Genomic DNA, 15,161 nt, shown 5'->3' on the forward strand with positions numbered 1-15,161 from the left:
AAAAGGGAACCAGTATATAGGCCTTAAAGGACTGTTAACATCCATTTAATAATAATTGAGCTGGAAGAACTGCATCAAGAGAAACCACGCAATGGCAAATCATATACATTGGCTGCAAATGTTATTCTTTACATTCTAGTCTCTCCAAGGGAACTTATCCATATTCTCTTTTTCGCATAACCTGTACAGCTAAAATTAGTTCTAATAACCGGGCAGGTAGAACTGCCCAGTCAAAAGCGATCCTGAATATGTTTTTTTTTTTCCCCTATGGAAAGATTTGAATTTAATATCCATCTGGGGAAATCTGCAAAGGAAAATGGGTGCATTCAAGTCCAGTACAGTACAAGTACAGTTGTGCAAAGTCTTTAGTCATGCAACAAAACATTTTGAATTGAAAAAGCTTCCTGGATGGGAAGCAAAATGTCTGCAGACTTGCTAAACAGAGTCCAATGGTTTTTGTTTTTTGGAATGACTATGACCTAGATAACTGAGAATCTTCACCAGTACATGCAACAAATGGTTGTAAAAACTTCTGACACAGCACCCCGAATACAAATGCACTGCATGATTTACAAATTTATTTGTGAAGGTAAACAAGAAGTATGTATCATACCCTTGTTGGTTTGACAGAAAAAGCCCCAACTAAACAGCTGTGAAAAATTATTTAAAAAGATCCTGCATTTTCATGCTATGACATAATACAGGCTAGAGTAATGGTAATTTGAGTTTTTATATTCTTTAAATGCCACACTTTGATTTAGATTTTTTTGTGATTCAACACACAAATAATCAACTAATACATTTTATTGACTTATAAATAGCTGTGATATAGATTTAAAAAAAAACTTGAACCCTGAGAAGACTGAATATTTAAATGTTTTTCATCTTTAAGTGCAATTCATTTCTCTGCAACTTTCGTCTTTGGCCAAATGCTGTTACTGATAATTAAAATGTCTTCCCTGACCTCATGTCAGATGAATACTGACTCTTAATGCCGAGCAGTGATTTGTATTTATATAGTAATAATGCTCTTCAAGTTTTCCCACTGGACATCGTCTCTCTTCCGGTTTCTCACATGTCGTTCCTCCATTCAGGATCCAGTTGCTGTTGGACAACACTCTCGGCAGTCTCAACTGGAATAGAGAGGAAAAATGTGTCATCATTGTTTGAAAATACAGCTTATTTTTCTTTTAAGAGAGGAGATGAGATGGGTTTTACTCTGAGCCTCAATGCTGATGTAGAGTGCAGACAATCTGGCTACGATCTCCCCCTCATCTTCCTCAGCATGCGTGAAGCCCTCATAGCCTCCTTCCTCTTTGCAGTACTCGATAAAGCTTAAAAAAAAAGAAAGGAAAAAACAACAGAATTTTCTTCTATGGAAGCTCTGATTTCACTTCTATTATATTGAAGTCTGCAACCGTTTGCATATGAAATATTACCGGGCCCAGGTAGAATCTGCATTCAATACCAGGGGGTTTCCCACCACGATCAGCAGAGCTTTGGCTCGAGTCACAGCCACGTTGAATCTCTGAAGAAACAAAGACAGTTAGGATTATCTCGAATATTCAACGTCTTCGTGTGTGGCTGTTTTATTAACCTTCTCATTCTTGACAAAGCCCAGGCTGAAGTTTTTGTCAATATCAAAGTATCTGGGACTGCTTCTAACTGTGGACACCAGGATTACTCTCCTCTCTTGTCCTTGAAACTCCTCGACTGAACCGACCTGCCACATACATAAACACAAGTACAGATATGTTACATCACTAACCAGATCAATAACTGGTATTTATAAAAAAAAAAAAGCCTATTTTTGCAGACAATATTTTACAATAAGATCAACAGTGAAACAACAGTTAAAGCATGCAGTAAAACATAAAATAAATAACTGACAGGAGGGGGATTTAAAAATAATAGTTGTGCTGATCAACCAGGTCATTCATTCTACAACAAATAGTAGGGGGCTCTTGCCTAAGGACACAGGCATTATGTCCCTCTTTAATTATCAGTGCAAAATGTGTTTTTTCAGACACTGTTTTTATAACACAAGCCTTTGATAAAGTCATTGATTAACAGGGAAACAATTCAGGTAAATATTTAAGAGTAGCAGAATATTAAAGGCTTTAAAGTAGAAACCAAAATCCAGTAAAATGTAAGAGAATACAGAATTTATCAAAATAGTCAAAATTGCAGAGATTTATCCAATGAAAAAACTTCAAGATGGTTAACAAAGGTCTACAGTTCTCAATGAGTTCTGTAAAATTTTAACCAACATATGTGAGGCCAAGTTATTGGTGAGAGACTTTTTAAAACTGACAAGAATTACAATGTCCAAAAAGACAGAGTGTTATTTTTCTAGTTCTGGAGGCTGCAGACAGCTTATCAGGTAATCCTCAAACACTGAATCCACTGTAAAGCACACTGACATCAGCGTTATCATATGCAGATTTTTTTCAAGCACAGCAAACAAGGATCATGGAGCTACTTAAGTACACCTTTGTAATAAAAAACACTGTTAAGATGAAGTGTTGAATGTATGGTTGTGTACGCATTTTCACTACATCCAATCGTATAGTTCTGAAAAAAAAATACAGCACTTGTCCCTCTATGATGTTAGTATGTATTACCTTAAGATCACCCATGTCAGTAACTTTTAAGTCTTTCCCAACCTTTTCCAAGGCTTTGCGTATTTTCTGCACCTGTGTTTCACAAAGATATAAAACCATTGTACCATTTAGTTTTCACATGTCCCTAGAAGTTGTTTATTTCAGCAGCACCTATTCTAAAAATAAAAAGCCATCACCAAGGGTCATGTGTTTGAAAACAATTCACACCTGCTTCCTGTAGGGGGCGATGATGCCTATATCTTTAGGGGCTATTTTTGCTAGCCCTTTCTTCCCTTGTGTCTGCAGCAGTTTTTTGACATACTCCATAACCACCTCTATTTCTGCAATATTAAAGAATGAGGGGCTGTTGGACTCACGGTCGTCAGTACCAGTAACCCCATGGAAGATCAATGGGAAGCCCTGAAAGAGATGCAAGAACTTTTTTTAGAAGAAATATAAAAATAAAAAAAAGCATTTCTTTCCACACTATTTGAGTTACTTTTTTTTGATGATTATCAAGATAGTTTGAATCCAATTAGGTCTGCACAATGCCACAAAAGTAGACAATTGAAATATTTTCAGATATTGTAATCACTAAATAGACTGTACTTTCTTAAAGGTAAAGAGGATACTCAAATACTGAGTAACTGATCTACTTTTTTATCCATGATCATAACCAATTTAACATTTTACAAAATGATGTGAAATTCTGATGCATATTCATAGAAATAAACATGTAACATACATTCATTATATAAAAAAAATAGGTGGAATTGACATTAATCAAAATAAATGTTTTCAGTTATAAAACTTAGAAAATCAATAGTAACAGTATTTATACATGTTAAATTAGAGTATACTGTTTACTGTATTTTAACTCAACCTCCAAATGACACTGCTACAAGGGAGTATTAGGGCCAGGCCAGCTCCACATTTCTCAGTTTAGGGAGGAAAGTGCTTCTTGTAGGAGTTGTCATAAAATACAACTTTATTCCAGTAATATTAGGACTTTATTCTCATAATATTAAGACTTTATTCTCGTAATGTTGCAACTTTATTCTTGTACTTATTATTACTTTATTCTTGTAATGTTATAACTTTTTTCTCAAAAATATGATGACTTTATTCTCGAAAAAAAAACCCAAAAAAACCCCTCTAACCTGGCCCTAAAACTCTGTCGTACACAGCAGATGGAAATTAACATTTAAATAGCAAGCACTAAGTACAAAAAAATGTGAAAGTTTGTCTCATAATAGTGCATATTTGTTTAAAATAAGCTTCTTTGCATTAATTTAATTACTCACAATAGATGGAGTAGCCAGAAATTTTACTCAAGTAAGAGTAGAGATACTATGTCATGTTTTTGCTCAAGTAAAATGAAATTACAATGATGTAAAACCCCTGAAAGTACTTTTTTTTTTTTTTTTTAAGTTACTCAAGCAAATGTAACTGAGGAAATGTAACCAGCTACTACCCTCCTCTGCATACAACTATCCTACAGTAACATCAGTGAATCAATACCTGCTTGGGAAGGTATTCCCAATTGCAGTAGAAGTTGCGTGAATATTCTTCAGCACAAGCCTGAAGCTCTCCATCATAGAAAAGCTCATTGGGAATCTTGAGAATGACAGGATGAGACCTGAAAGAGAAGATAAAGAAGTTGTATTCTGAAAACATGAACACGTAGATTCTGCTGATGAAAAACATTAAACATGTTCTACCTCACCTATAGTTACGCAGTAATTTTGTCACATAGAGGTTGTTGTAGACACCCTCATTCTTTTGGTACAGCGGGAAATCAGTCATCAAGCGCTCCAAGAGGGACACTCCTGCAAACAGCACAGTATTTGAACCACTTAATATACATTCCAGCATTATGTAAGTCAAGGCTGGAGTCAGAGCCCTTTAAATTGTCATTAAAAATTAAGTGTGGCTTTGTAAAGACAGTTTGTGTAAAAAAAAAAGAATGCTCAAAGAAATTAACATTGAACTGGAATCTTCAACTTTCATAACGATATCTGATTTTTTACAATTGGTGAATCAAAGAAGTTGATTCTGATCTTTGTTCTAGTTGTGAAAACACAAACTAACAAAACTCGCTAAAGCTATTGAATGTTTTTAAAACACAATTTAATATCAGGAAAGATTTGACATTTTACTAAGCTTTAATTGCACTGAAATCGTGTGTGTAGGTTAAAATGGGTGTTTTAAAAGTTTGAACAGAATGTTTTTTCAGGGCTTAAGAAAATCGTGTTCATACGTTATCAGTTGTTTGCCATATAGGTACTAACAGACTCTATGGGTGTTTTAGGAAGATGAAGCAGTTTTTATTAGGACCTGTATGTCTGCGTAGCAACACATCAACAAACTTCCTCAAATATGGGCATGTTAGCTGTTCCTTCAGATTGCTACATTAAAATATGGTGAGGCATCGGCTAATATAAGGATGCTGAACTTATAACAGCAAACCTGCTCAGATTAATCCCTTTTCTGAATATGCAAGATTTGGAAGTGTTGTCAATCAACCTGCATTGAATCTGCAGCACTGATTCAAGGTACACATTCAACAATATTGTGTTAAACATACTGTGGTGATGCCTTAAACAATAGCATAATGTTCCTTTGTCAACTAAGTTTGTTTTGAAATGAGAGACAAGTCATGTTAAACTGATGAGCTATGTAACACTGACTTGACTCAAACATACATTGACATTCTCTAAACATAATTGAAGATAACTTGTAACAAAAACCTTTTTAAGCACCTCTATAGTTACAATAACCAAAAATAAATGATCAAATAAATTACCTAAAGAAACCACAGTAAGTAGTAAGAAATATACACATATATTGCTAAAAAAATATTTATTTTATTTCCGTGCAGTTCTGCATTTTGTGCAGATAAACTAATAAATGTAAAACTGCATTAAAATTGTTTTATGTCTAGTATTGTGCAAATCACTGCCACATTTTTTGTTAGCTTTTTTAAATTAGGGAACTTCATTTTCAGTTTATAAAGAGAAGTATTTTTGTTTCTACAGTTTGAATGAGAAATTGTTAACACCAGTTGAGAGCTTTATATAAATGGTGATCAAAATTGTGCACAAAATCTCTGTCTTGTCCATCTCTAGTTCTTACCCATTCCGTATTTCAGCGCAAAAGGAGATCTGAGGATGGGTCCAAGTTGCTTGGGATCTCCAGCTAGAACAAGCTGTCCAGTCTCAGCATCAAGCAATCCTATTAGACATATAAAAACAAAAATTTAAAAATAAATTAATAAAACATAAAGTTCAATCCCATTATAGAGCCCCTGCTGATTATCCTCCTTCACCTGCCAGGGGGACTAAACACTCAGTCTCTACAGCGTGTCCTGCCTCATCCACAAACACATGTGTGAAATGTCCAGAGGGAATGTCACCTGACACAAGCCTGCAATATTTAAATAAATGGGAGCAAATCACAAGCAGAAGTTCATGCATAGTGTCAATGAGTTGTGAGGTTAAATAGAAAATAGCAAATAATATGTCACAAAAAGTGTGATGATTTGCAAGTGATTTAGTTATGGATGATTTTCACTACCTTCCAGCAGTTAAAAGGGTGGTGACTACAATTTTATACTCCATCAGTTTCTCTTTGGGAGGAAAATGGTAAGAATCTCCTTCCAGGTTAGAGCACGCCTGTGAAACATCACAATCCAAACATTTTAGGAAAATGATATCAAAAATATGATGCATTATTATGAAAGCAAAAATAAATAAATAAATACACAGAGCAAAGCAAGTGCATTGTGTCAAAAAAAAAAAGCTGTAGGCTAAGTCAACGTGGATCCATTATAGTAGTGATAAAATTAATGATATAGCAGTTTTTATGGGTTGAAATGCCAATACCTTACATTTTGGATCATCACTTACCTTAAGTTGCTCAGGGACGAGTTTTGGGTCACGGCTGCTTGCGTATATGCGGTAGACATTGCGCGCGTCTACATGCTCTCGAATCTTGGTACACAGCAGGTCAGCAGCGCTGTTGGAGGGAGCACAGGCCAGAATGTGGCAGGAAGTCTGGGTCTTCTCTATCTGCTTGATGGCCTCCACAACAGTGACAGTTTTACCTTGAAATACAGAATAACTTTTAACAAGGTTAAAGTACTTTTACTTTTAAAATGTTTACTATAACTATTAGGTACAGGGGATATTTAAGGCAGTTTAGATGAAAAATGGAGTTGACATTTAATATAATAGCAGAGGTAAAAAAATATCTAGACTGCCCAAGTTAAAGCCCAAACCTATGTTCAGCTGTGTAACTTTGGTCAAATTTCCACATGACTGTTTACAGATGTAGTTCCGCCAATCTGAGATAAGTTATTTTGACTAAACGAGCAAACATTACATATTTAGAGGAGCATTGCTTCTGGAGACATAATTTAAGACTCACAACAGCATAAGTGAAAAAGTCATGTCTAAGGAGCTTAATACAAATCTATAGATTACTTTTTATTTTTTTATTTTTACGGTTTTAAAACCGTATCAGCACTGTATTCTGGGTCTACTTTACCTGTTCCCGGTGGACCAAACACAAGATAGGGAGCAGGTCTGGATGACCCAGCTACAATGTGCTGAACAGCTTGATACTGCTCAGGGTTTTTCTCCAGCTGGTAGTCAAACAGTCTACAGTAAAACAGAAAAGGAAAGGAATTGTGTTGAGGAGAATGGATTTCCTGGTTAAGTATAAGAAAAGCAGCCTGACCTCATTCTCAAGGATTGTTTTTCACATCCTGAGCCATAGTTTGTACTAGCAGATGATTCTCACCTCTAGGAGAAAAACATTCTCCCAAGTTTGATATGTGTTTAATTCAACAAGGTCCCTGCTGTTACTGTGGATTTGCTCAACCGGTCAGCACTTTGTTAAGACCTTCCTTATTTGCTTATGATACTGTTTAACCAGCACCAAACTGAGTTTGCTTCTGGTTCTTTATCCCACAGATATGAAATATCTTAAGTATTTGCTATTCTGAAAGCCTTCCTTTTTTGTTGCTGGGTTAAACAATGAGAATTTATATTATTTGATTTGCCAAGCACTGCTCTCCATTCATAGCAACTGCCGGCTTCAGAGCTTACATGTGCAAATCGTGAAACTCCAAGTCTACCCATCCAGTTTAGTGTCTATAAAAAAGGTTCCTTAGTGTCTCATATTATATAGATTAATCATATCCTAGATTTATTACTAATTCAATGCAGTACTGAAAAGGTTGAATCTTGAGGCCACAAAAGTAAAATCTTGTGTCTTTGATGAGAACTACAGGAAATAAAAGTGAGATATATAAATTCTTACTTGAGTTTGGGGAGGTCAGGTTTTCCATACGATAAAGTGGGTTCAACAGGAAACAACACACTCCTGAGGTTATGGCTCCTTGCAAGTTCTGCAGCTCTGTGCTGGAGCCGCACAGGTAGGCGATTGATTGTAAACTCAACATTGAATTTTATCCCTTCAATAAAGCTGAAGTCTTTGCCATATCGATTTAGAAATCTGTGAAAAAAGAGGAGACAAAAATAGTAGTAGAAGCTTTGTTTCCAGATGAGGGACTGTGTGCCTTTTGTTGTTACTGCTCTTGCTGTAGTGTCTCAGACTTACTCTTGGGCAAAGCCCAGTCTGATGCTGTCCAGCTGCACACCATGAACATATCCACGGTATTTCACCCCCTTTTCTCCCTGCGGGTACATAAGCAGTGAATCCCCCCGCAGCACAGAGGGTCGGTTCTCAGAGACACCAGGTACCTGGAGGGTGAATTAAAAGAAATGACACACTCCACTTTAACAGATTTTATATATATATATATATATATATATATATATATATATATATATATATATATATACATATATATACATATTTATTTAATCCAAAGACGTCCCTCTTTTTTCAGCGTCAATCAAAATATTCTACCATTATATCTAACCTGAATGACAGGAGCACGTTCATACCTCTAGAACAAGAAGCTTCCGGTTGGTTGTGTCTCTTGCTAGCTCAGCGTGTTTTCTGTCGTCATTGGGAATGTTGTATCTTCTGATATCAAACTCCATCTGAAGTTCCTCCAGATACAGCAACAACTGGAACTTCTCAGTATAATTCTCCCAACACAAAGGTTTCTCCAAAAAATTACTTCAAAAAAATAATAATATTAATAAAACAAGTTTAATAGAGTATATTCGCATTAGAACCTTTTTTTAGGTAGAAACTTGTCAACTTACCTTTTCTCATTAGCGAGAAAGTTTCGAGACGGGTGAGTAGGTTTCCTCAGTAGCTGAATGAGGTCGTTCATGTATGGTGGTGTCAGGTACTTTTTTAAGTGAACCACATATTCTAGTTGCATCACAGCGAGTCTGCAAGGTGAGAAAAAGAAATAAAGATGAAAGCAAATCAGTCCAAATCAAACCAAAGCATACCTTTTAGTAATAATTTAATGTAATATAAACCATCGTGGGTGTTATCAAGAACATCCGGGGCCTCGTAAATATAAAGCATTTCTATGCACAAAAAATCCCGCAGCACAGTTTTCTCCAACTAACTCATAAAGTCTAAAAATGATTGTTGTGTGAAAGCGTGCAGCAATTTTTCAATCCACAATAAAAATATTTAAAAAAAACGAAAACTTACCCAAAGAAACACAAATTTGACTCTATTCAGTTAATTTAAAATGAAAGACAAACCTACAATAATAATTTTCTTCCATGGGTTTGTGCTTTTAAGATTCAAAACAAAAGGAGAAAACAGAATAGAATTTAGCTTCATATAATAATATAATACACAAAAACCATGAAAACAGTCTCAGCAAGATGAGTCTGTAAATATTCCTCAGTATAGGTCATGTAAAAGTTCTTATATATGTGCGCTGAGTTACAAAAAATAAATTTTTATTCTCAAAAGGCTATTATTCCTTACAAATTAGATAAGATGATTAATCAAGTAGATATGGTGTAGATAATCTCACATACGCATAAATAGCTGCATCAAGGTGTGTCGCATTGTGCAAGGAGGGTGCATGTGTTCAGTGATCCTGCTGACCTGCTGGCATGTGATGATATCATCTGTTTTAGATTGTCTTATATAAACCAGAGTCCTGCATGTGTCAGGATTACCATAATTATTACTTTTTAAAACCTGGGCGTTTAAACCTGGGCGACCCAACCCCTAATGACAAAGTGTACACACAGCCATTTAAGTCCTCAAACACAACATTCTTTATTTTTCCAGCTGCAGCAGAATACTGTCTCAATAATAGAGGCAGTAAAGAACATTGCCTCACACTCACAACTAGGGTTGCCTTGTTGCTTAAAAACTTAATGTTACTTGGATATTCTTGAAAATGTTAATTAAGATGTAGAGTTAATAAATAAGAAATTATAAATAATAAGTTTCATGCTGTAACTCTGTATGACACTTGCCTGCATTTTGTTAATTTATATCCGTTCCCGCACCTGTGAAATAATGTGGGTAATTTTTCTACCTGCAGATGTACGATTTATAAAGATACCTACCAGATGCCGGTGGGTACCCGACCCGCTGCAGGACTCTGTACTAAAAGACTGTGTTGCACCATACCAATTAAAGATCTAACTATCCCTCAGTGCAACAGAATGTTTGTTCTTAGGAGGCACCGATTGACAGGTTAGGTATTAAATAGTCTACCTGAAACACCCTACTGACCGACACACCTGTATGTTGCTTGAAATAAATAAAACTTGCAGAAAATGCTTAATAGATACTCCTAAAATTACAATTCGAATCGAAGGACCTTTAAATCCTTAAAGGTTTTAAACATTAACTGTACTTCACACAGTTGCTGATGTAATTTATTGAGTTGTTGAATGGCTGTAATAAATGTCCCTGAGGTGTGTTCATGAAGTCTATCACTGACAGACTGATAGCATCGTTGCCATGTTTACTTAGTTACTTAGGGTGACCAAACGTCTGTATTTCCCTGGACATGTCCGTATTTCACGTCCTGTCCTGGGCGTCCCGGTTTTTTTTTTAGAAAGTGAGGAAATGTCCTGTTTTTTTAAATTACCTTCATTGGACCATTAAATTTACAGGCACTAGGGCACTGCGTGTGACGTAACCCCTGAGCCGCGCCAGTGCGGGCAGCCCTGTTCTTAATCAGAAGATAGATAGCGTGGCTCTCAGTACGCCAACAACATGCAAAGCCGCAAATGTATGTTTACCGACGATTTACAAAAGAGTTTCCCCGCTTTCAGACCGGGTCGAGACAAATGGGAGGCCTTGTGCACAGTGTGCAAAGCAGGCACATATGTCTCAGTGTCCAATGGACGTGCAACGGATCTGAAAAGCCACCTGGACTCCAAAAGTAAAGATAGTCTATTGATATGTTTGTTTGTTTTTGGTACATTTTGAGTTATTTTTGCTACACAAGAAGTATTTTTTGTTAATTAGCTCATTTTTTTATTTATTTTTACCAATAGCCTACAGAACAGACATTATTTCGTTCATTACTGAGGCTGAGTATCATGTATATTGGGAGTTGAGAGTTATTGTTAACTTTTTTGTTAAGTGAGGGATGTTTAGATGAGACATTATTTCTTTCATTGTGCTATTCATTCATTACAGGAATTGTTAAGCATTTTTTAATAAATACATTTTGAATAAAATTATAATTTGTTATGTATTTATTGTTGTTGACTTTTACTGAAAAGCGTTTTTAATAAACCAACTGTAAATATCATGTTGTTGTAGGATTACGTAGGCCTATATTAAGTGAGTGCATGCCACAGACATCTCTATGCATTGGAACAGAGATCCCCCCGCCACCGCACCTGAGCAATGCCTGTTAAATTGGAATAATAGACCAAGCATTCTGACACTGATGTCAATACTGTTCAACGTTACTTCATTATTCGAACTCCAAGTAATTTGCATGAAGCACCTGATGTTTGTGCTCCTATGTTTATGGAGAGTATGTTGAGAAAAGGAACGTACCCCTCAGGTGGCTCCCCATCCACAATCTTGCAATCAGGTTCTGGGATCCAGTCAGGGAGGCAGCGAGGCTTGAAGGGCGCTATAGGGGCCAGCTCCAGTCCTAAATCAGTTATACACTGAGCCTCGATGATCCGCACAATATGGAAGGCAGCAGTGGTCGGCTCCAAGTCTGGTTTGAATTCAAATGCCAGTGTAGCTGGAAAAAACCCAACCAGACTACATTGGAAACTGACCTCGACTTCATAGCTGTCACCTGAGAAAAGAACAAAACATTTATTATTACACCATTAATACTAATTTTATAACGTTTTTCTAAAATAAAGATGAATTTGTTTTTGTTTTTTTCTTTAATTGCATCACCTGGATTTAGAAGTAGGGGTTGCAGTCTGGTCACCCTTTTTTCATCACGTAGAGTTAAGCACCTAAGCCAGTGCAGTGGTGTGTAGTAAGTAAAATACAAAGGCTGATCTCCTGTGTTTTCCACATTCAGCTTGACTGTATACTGAAAAAATATAATATAAATAAAAGGGTTTAGAGATGTTAAATATCAAACGATTCCAGACAGAGAAGGGCAGCAATCGTACCTCATATGTGTTTTTCACACACAGGACAAGTTTGCCGTTCTCAAACGGACAGTCAGAAGTGATGCTTATACCATGTTTATCAGAGAGCAACATGGAAAGATACCTAAGGTCCAAAAAAGAGCAAATGTTAGAAAATAATTGTACAGCTCAGAGTTTAGTAAAGAATTAATGCAGGCTGCTAAGGATATCTGCTCAGTCACAAGAATTCTGTTTTGCTTTTTTTTCTTTCTAATTTATGCAAACATAAAGCAATCACAGGTGTATTAGATTTCTAAAGAAATTTATTTGTTTTGAAATGCAATATTTTTTTTCTTTTCTTTTTTTAAGGAACCAGGGAAAATATTAGGAGAGTTCTGTCTTATTACCTTTCCACCTTCAGTATGCTCATCAGCTCACTGGCCAATTTTCTCCTGGCTCTGACTCCCGTCACCGCCTCATCTGCTGACTTGGTGTCTGTTGAGGCATCAATGCTATCTGACCTGCTTGGCTCGGGTGGTGGCTCACGGGTCTTGGGTATACACCACTGGTTCATGTATTGAGCTTTGACCTGCAGAAATTCAATCAGACATTTATCTTGAAATGAAAAATAAGACACACCTCTAGATTACTTTTGGCCTCGATAAGAGGCAGTAGAACAAATCAAAAGTCTGCATGGTTGAAACCTGGAGATTTTTTTTACCCTAACTCAAAAATAAAAGGTCAATTCAAATTTTCTATAAATTAAAGATGATTGATGTAAAGTTCTTAACCTAATGAGACAGCAGCTAGTTTTCAGGTAGTGCTGTGACGATAATTGGATTTTTTTACTAGAGATGCACAGATCTGATACCTGGATTGGATATCGGCATCGGAATTGACTAATTTGCTGGATCAGCTATTTATTGGATATCAGGAGTCAAATCATTGGTTAATAAATATTTAAAAATACTGTATTTTCCAGACCAAAAACCACTACTTTTTCCTCACCTTTGAGCCATGTGGCTTATACAAAGGTGCAGCTTTACTGGATTTTTCCTAGCCGCCAGTGGGTGGAAGACAATATCGGAAATCAAAGAAGAAAGGGCTAATTTACATTTAGCACAAATATGCAACCAGCAGGCACGTCGGAAAAGAAGTTTGTATACAATGAGGTAAGTGTCTACAAACAGGTTGGACAGGTTTTATGCTATTCAAATCCTATCCAATTTGCCTTACTGTAGACACCTTTAGCCTATTTAGAAATAACGAGGTCCATCCACAATCAGTACCAGATAGTTCAAGTTCAAGATAAATGCAAAAAAAAAAAAAAATGTTTCTTAGTTATTCATTTTATATTTGTGTTTTATCTTAGATTTTTTTTAACCTAAATAATATTTAAAATCCTAATAAAAATACATACAAGTAATACAAAATGATTTTTCCAACCATGAACCCATATCAAGTAATAAAATATAAAATTGTATTAACTAAAACTTCATTTCTTTTGTGACATAAAAAAGTAACAGAAGTGATAAAAGAATTACTATAATTTTAAGAGAGTTTGCTGTGTTTGAATAGCCTTGTCATTTTCGATTTTGTGCATTACTGCTTTATATACTAAAGTTCTGATTTGTGGGGCTGTGCTACCAGCTCTATCTAATATATGTTTCAGATCTGAATGAGACCTCCTGGTTAAAAAACACAACAAAATAACAAAATAAAATATAACAATGTAAGAAAATAAATAAAAATCCATGTCCGACAGTTTTTAAGGAACTTCACTGTTAAATTAGGTAATGCGACACTTTTATTTTTCACAATTTCATATATATATCTATATATATCTATATATAGATATATATATATATATATATATATATATATATATATATATATATATATATATATATATATATATATATATATATATATATATATATGTGTGTGTGTGTGTGTGTGTGTGTGTGTGTAACAGGATTGCTTTCTTGTGTTTAGAGTTCATCCATGTTTTTTAAAAGTTTTTATAAAAAAAAAAAATAATTGCACTTTCACCTTTTTTACTCGCACAATTAAATTATTTATAAGCTTCAACTGTTTCAATTAAATTTATTTTAAATTTGATTGTCAAAATAGCATAAAGGGCCAATGCCAAAAAAGGATAAATGTATACTAACCGCTGGGGTGAAGTTTATGATGTCTGTTCGTCTTTTTATCTTGTGACACACTTTGAGGGCGTGAAGGACTGAACCAAAGTTTGGATCTTTGATTCCTGGATTCCTATAATCAAGGAAATATTAGAATGAAATTAAATACATATCAAATTTTGGTCTGCCCTGGTAGATTGGTTTATGTACTCACCTGCACCTGAACTCATCATTGTAAATGTCTCTAAGCTGGAGTCTGTCTGTGATGGAAGTCCTTTGGGTCTCGTTTAAAAACTCGAAAAAGTCCATTCCAATTTGGACGAGTGAAGATAAACTCCGTTTGACCATGATTCTAGATCACAGTGTGACTCAAAAATGTAGCAAAAACGTTCTCTAGATCTCTCTTCACGGATGTGTGAGGAAATCATACGACTTCATACGAAGAAAATCCTATTGAGGATTGCTCGCTTTTAACCTTCTAACACTCCAGACGGGCGGTGCTCTGCGGCTTTCACTGAATCAGTAACGCTATTAGTAAACGGACGGGGCCGAATGTTAAAACGGGCACATCGAAACACTTACAGAGTCTGAAGAAACGAAACCTAATAAAAACAATAAACGGAAACCAGCGATGCAAACAAGGTTGCCAACAACAGACAAAATACAATTAATTACACGTCAATGAACACGTCATCAAAAATGAATAGGTCTACGGAGGCCACCTCCAAAATACCTAATTGTTGAAAACACTTAATTTTTATTTATCTGTAGCCATACATTTTAATATAACAGTAGACGAATTATGAACCGAATATGCTGAATCTGTTTTTTATGGTCCAAATCATGTGAAAGACTGATGATTGTCAAGCAGTGATTAACCGTCCATA

General features: G+C 35.6%; 1 protein-coding gene across 1 annotated transcript; it reads right to left on the reverse strand.

The window, feature by feature from the left end:
* Positions 1 to 556: 556 nt before the first annotated feature.
* On the reverse strand, positions 557 to 14,933 carry LOC119785012 (putative helicase mov-10-B.1). The gene is made up of 23 exons (XM_038287384.1): positions 14,489 to 14,933; positions 14,305 to 14,407; positions 12,538 to 12,719; positions 12,173 to 12,275; positions 11,949 to 12,090; positions 11,589 to 11,841; positions 8,846 to 8,977; positions 8,579 to 8,756; positions 8,229 to 8,371; positions 7,929 to 8,123; positions 7,152 to 7,264; positions 6,512 to 6,708; positions 6,180 to 6,277; positions 5,932 to 6,029; positions 5,739 to 5,837; positions 4,330 to 4,432; positions 4,125 to 4,242; positions 2,832 to 3,023; positions 2,625 to 2,696; positions 1,598 to 1,723; positions 1,440 to 1,528; positions 1,219 to 1,334; positions 557 to 1,133 (listed from the first exon to the last, which is right to left on the reverse strand). The coding sequence occupies exons 1-23, from the start codon at positions 14,620 to 14,622 to the stop codon at positions 1,072 to 1,074; spliced, it is 3,048 nt and encodes a 1,015-aa protein (XP_038143312.1). The 5' UTR covers positions 14,623 to 14,933; the 3' UTR covers positions 557 to 1,071.
* Between the last annotated feature and the right edge of the window lie 228 nt (positions 14,934 to 15,161).

This window comes from Cyprinodon tularosa, unplaced genomic scaffold (genome assembly GCF_016077235.1).
Source record: "Cyprinodon tularosa strain WSP-4 unplaced genomic scaffold, ASM1607723v1 ctg239, whole genome shotgun sequence".
In the NCBI taxonomy this organism is placed as follows: Eukaryota; Metazoa; Chordata; class Actinopteri; order Cyprinodontiformes; family Cyprinodontidae; genus Cyprinodon; species Cyprinodon tularosa.

Bases quoted from the DNA above. Each gene is read 5' to 3' on its own strand.
- LOC119785012 (XM_038287384.1), bottom strand. From the start codon at position 14,622: ATGGTCAAACGGAGTTTATCTTCACTCGTCCAAATTGGAATGGACTTT. The intron at 12,091-12,172 runs GTACGATTGCTG...ATATTTTTTCAG, and splicing joins GTGTGAAAAACACATATGAG to TATACAGTCAAGCTGAATGT. The intron at 8,757-8,845 runs GTAAGTTGACAA...ATTTTTTTGAAG, and splicing joins TTTCTCGCTAATGAGAAAAG to TAATTTTTTGGAGAAACCTT.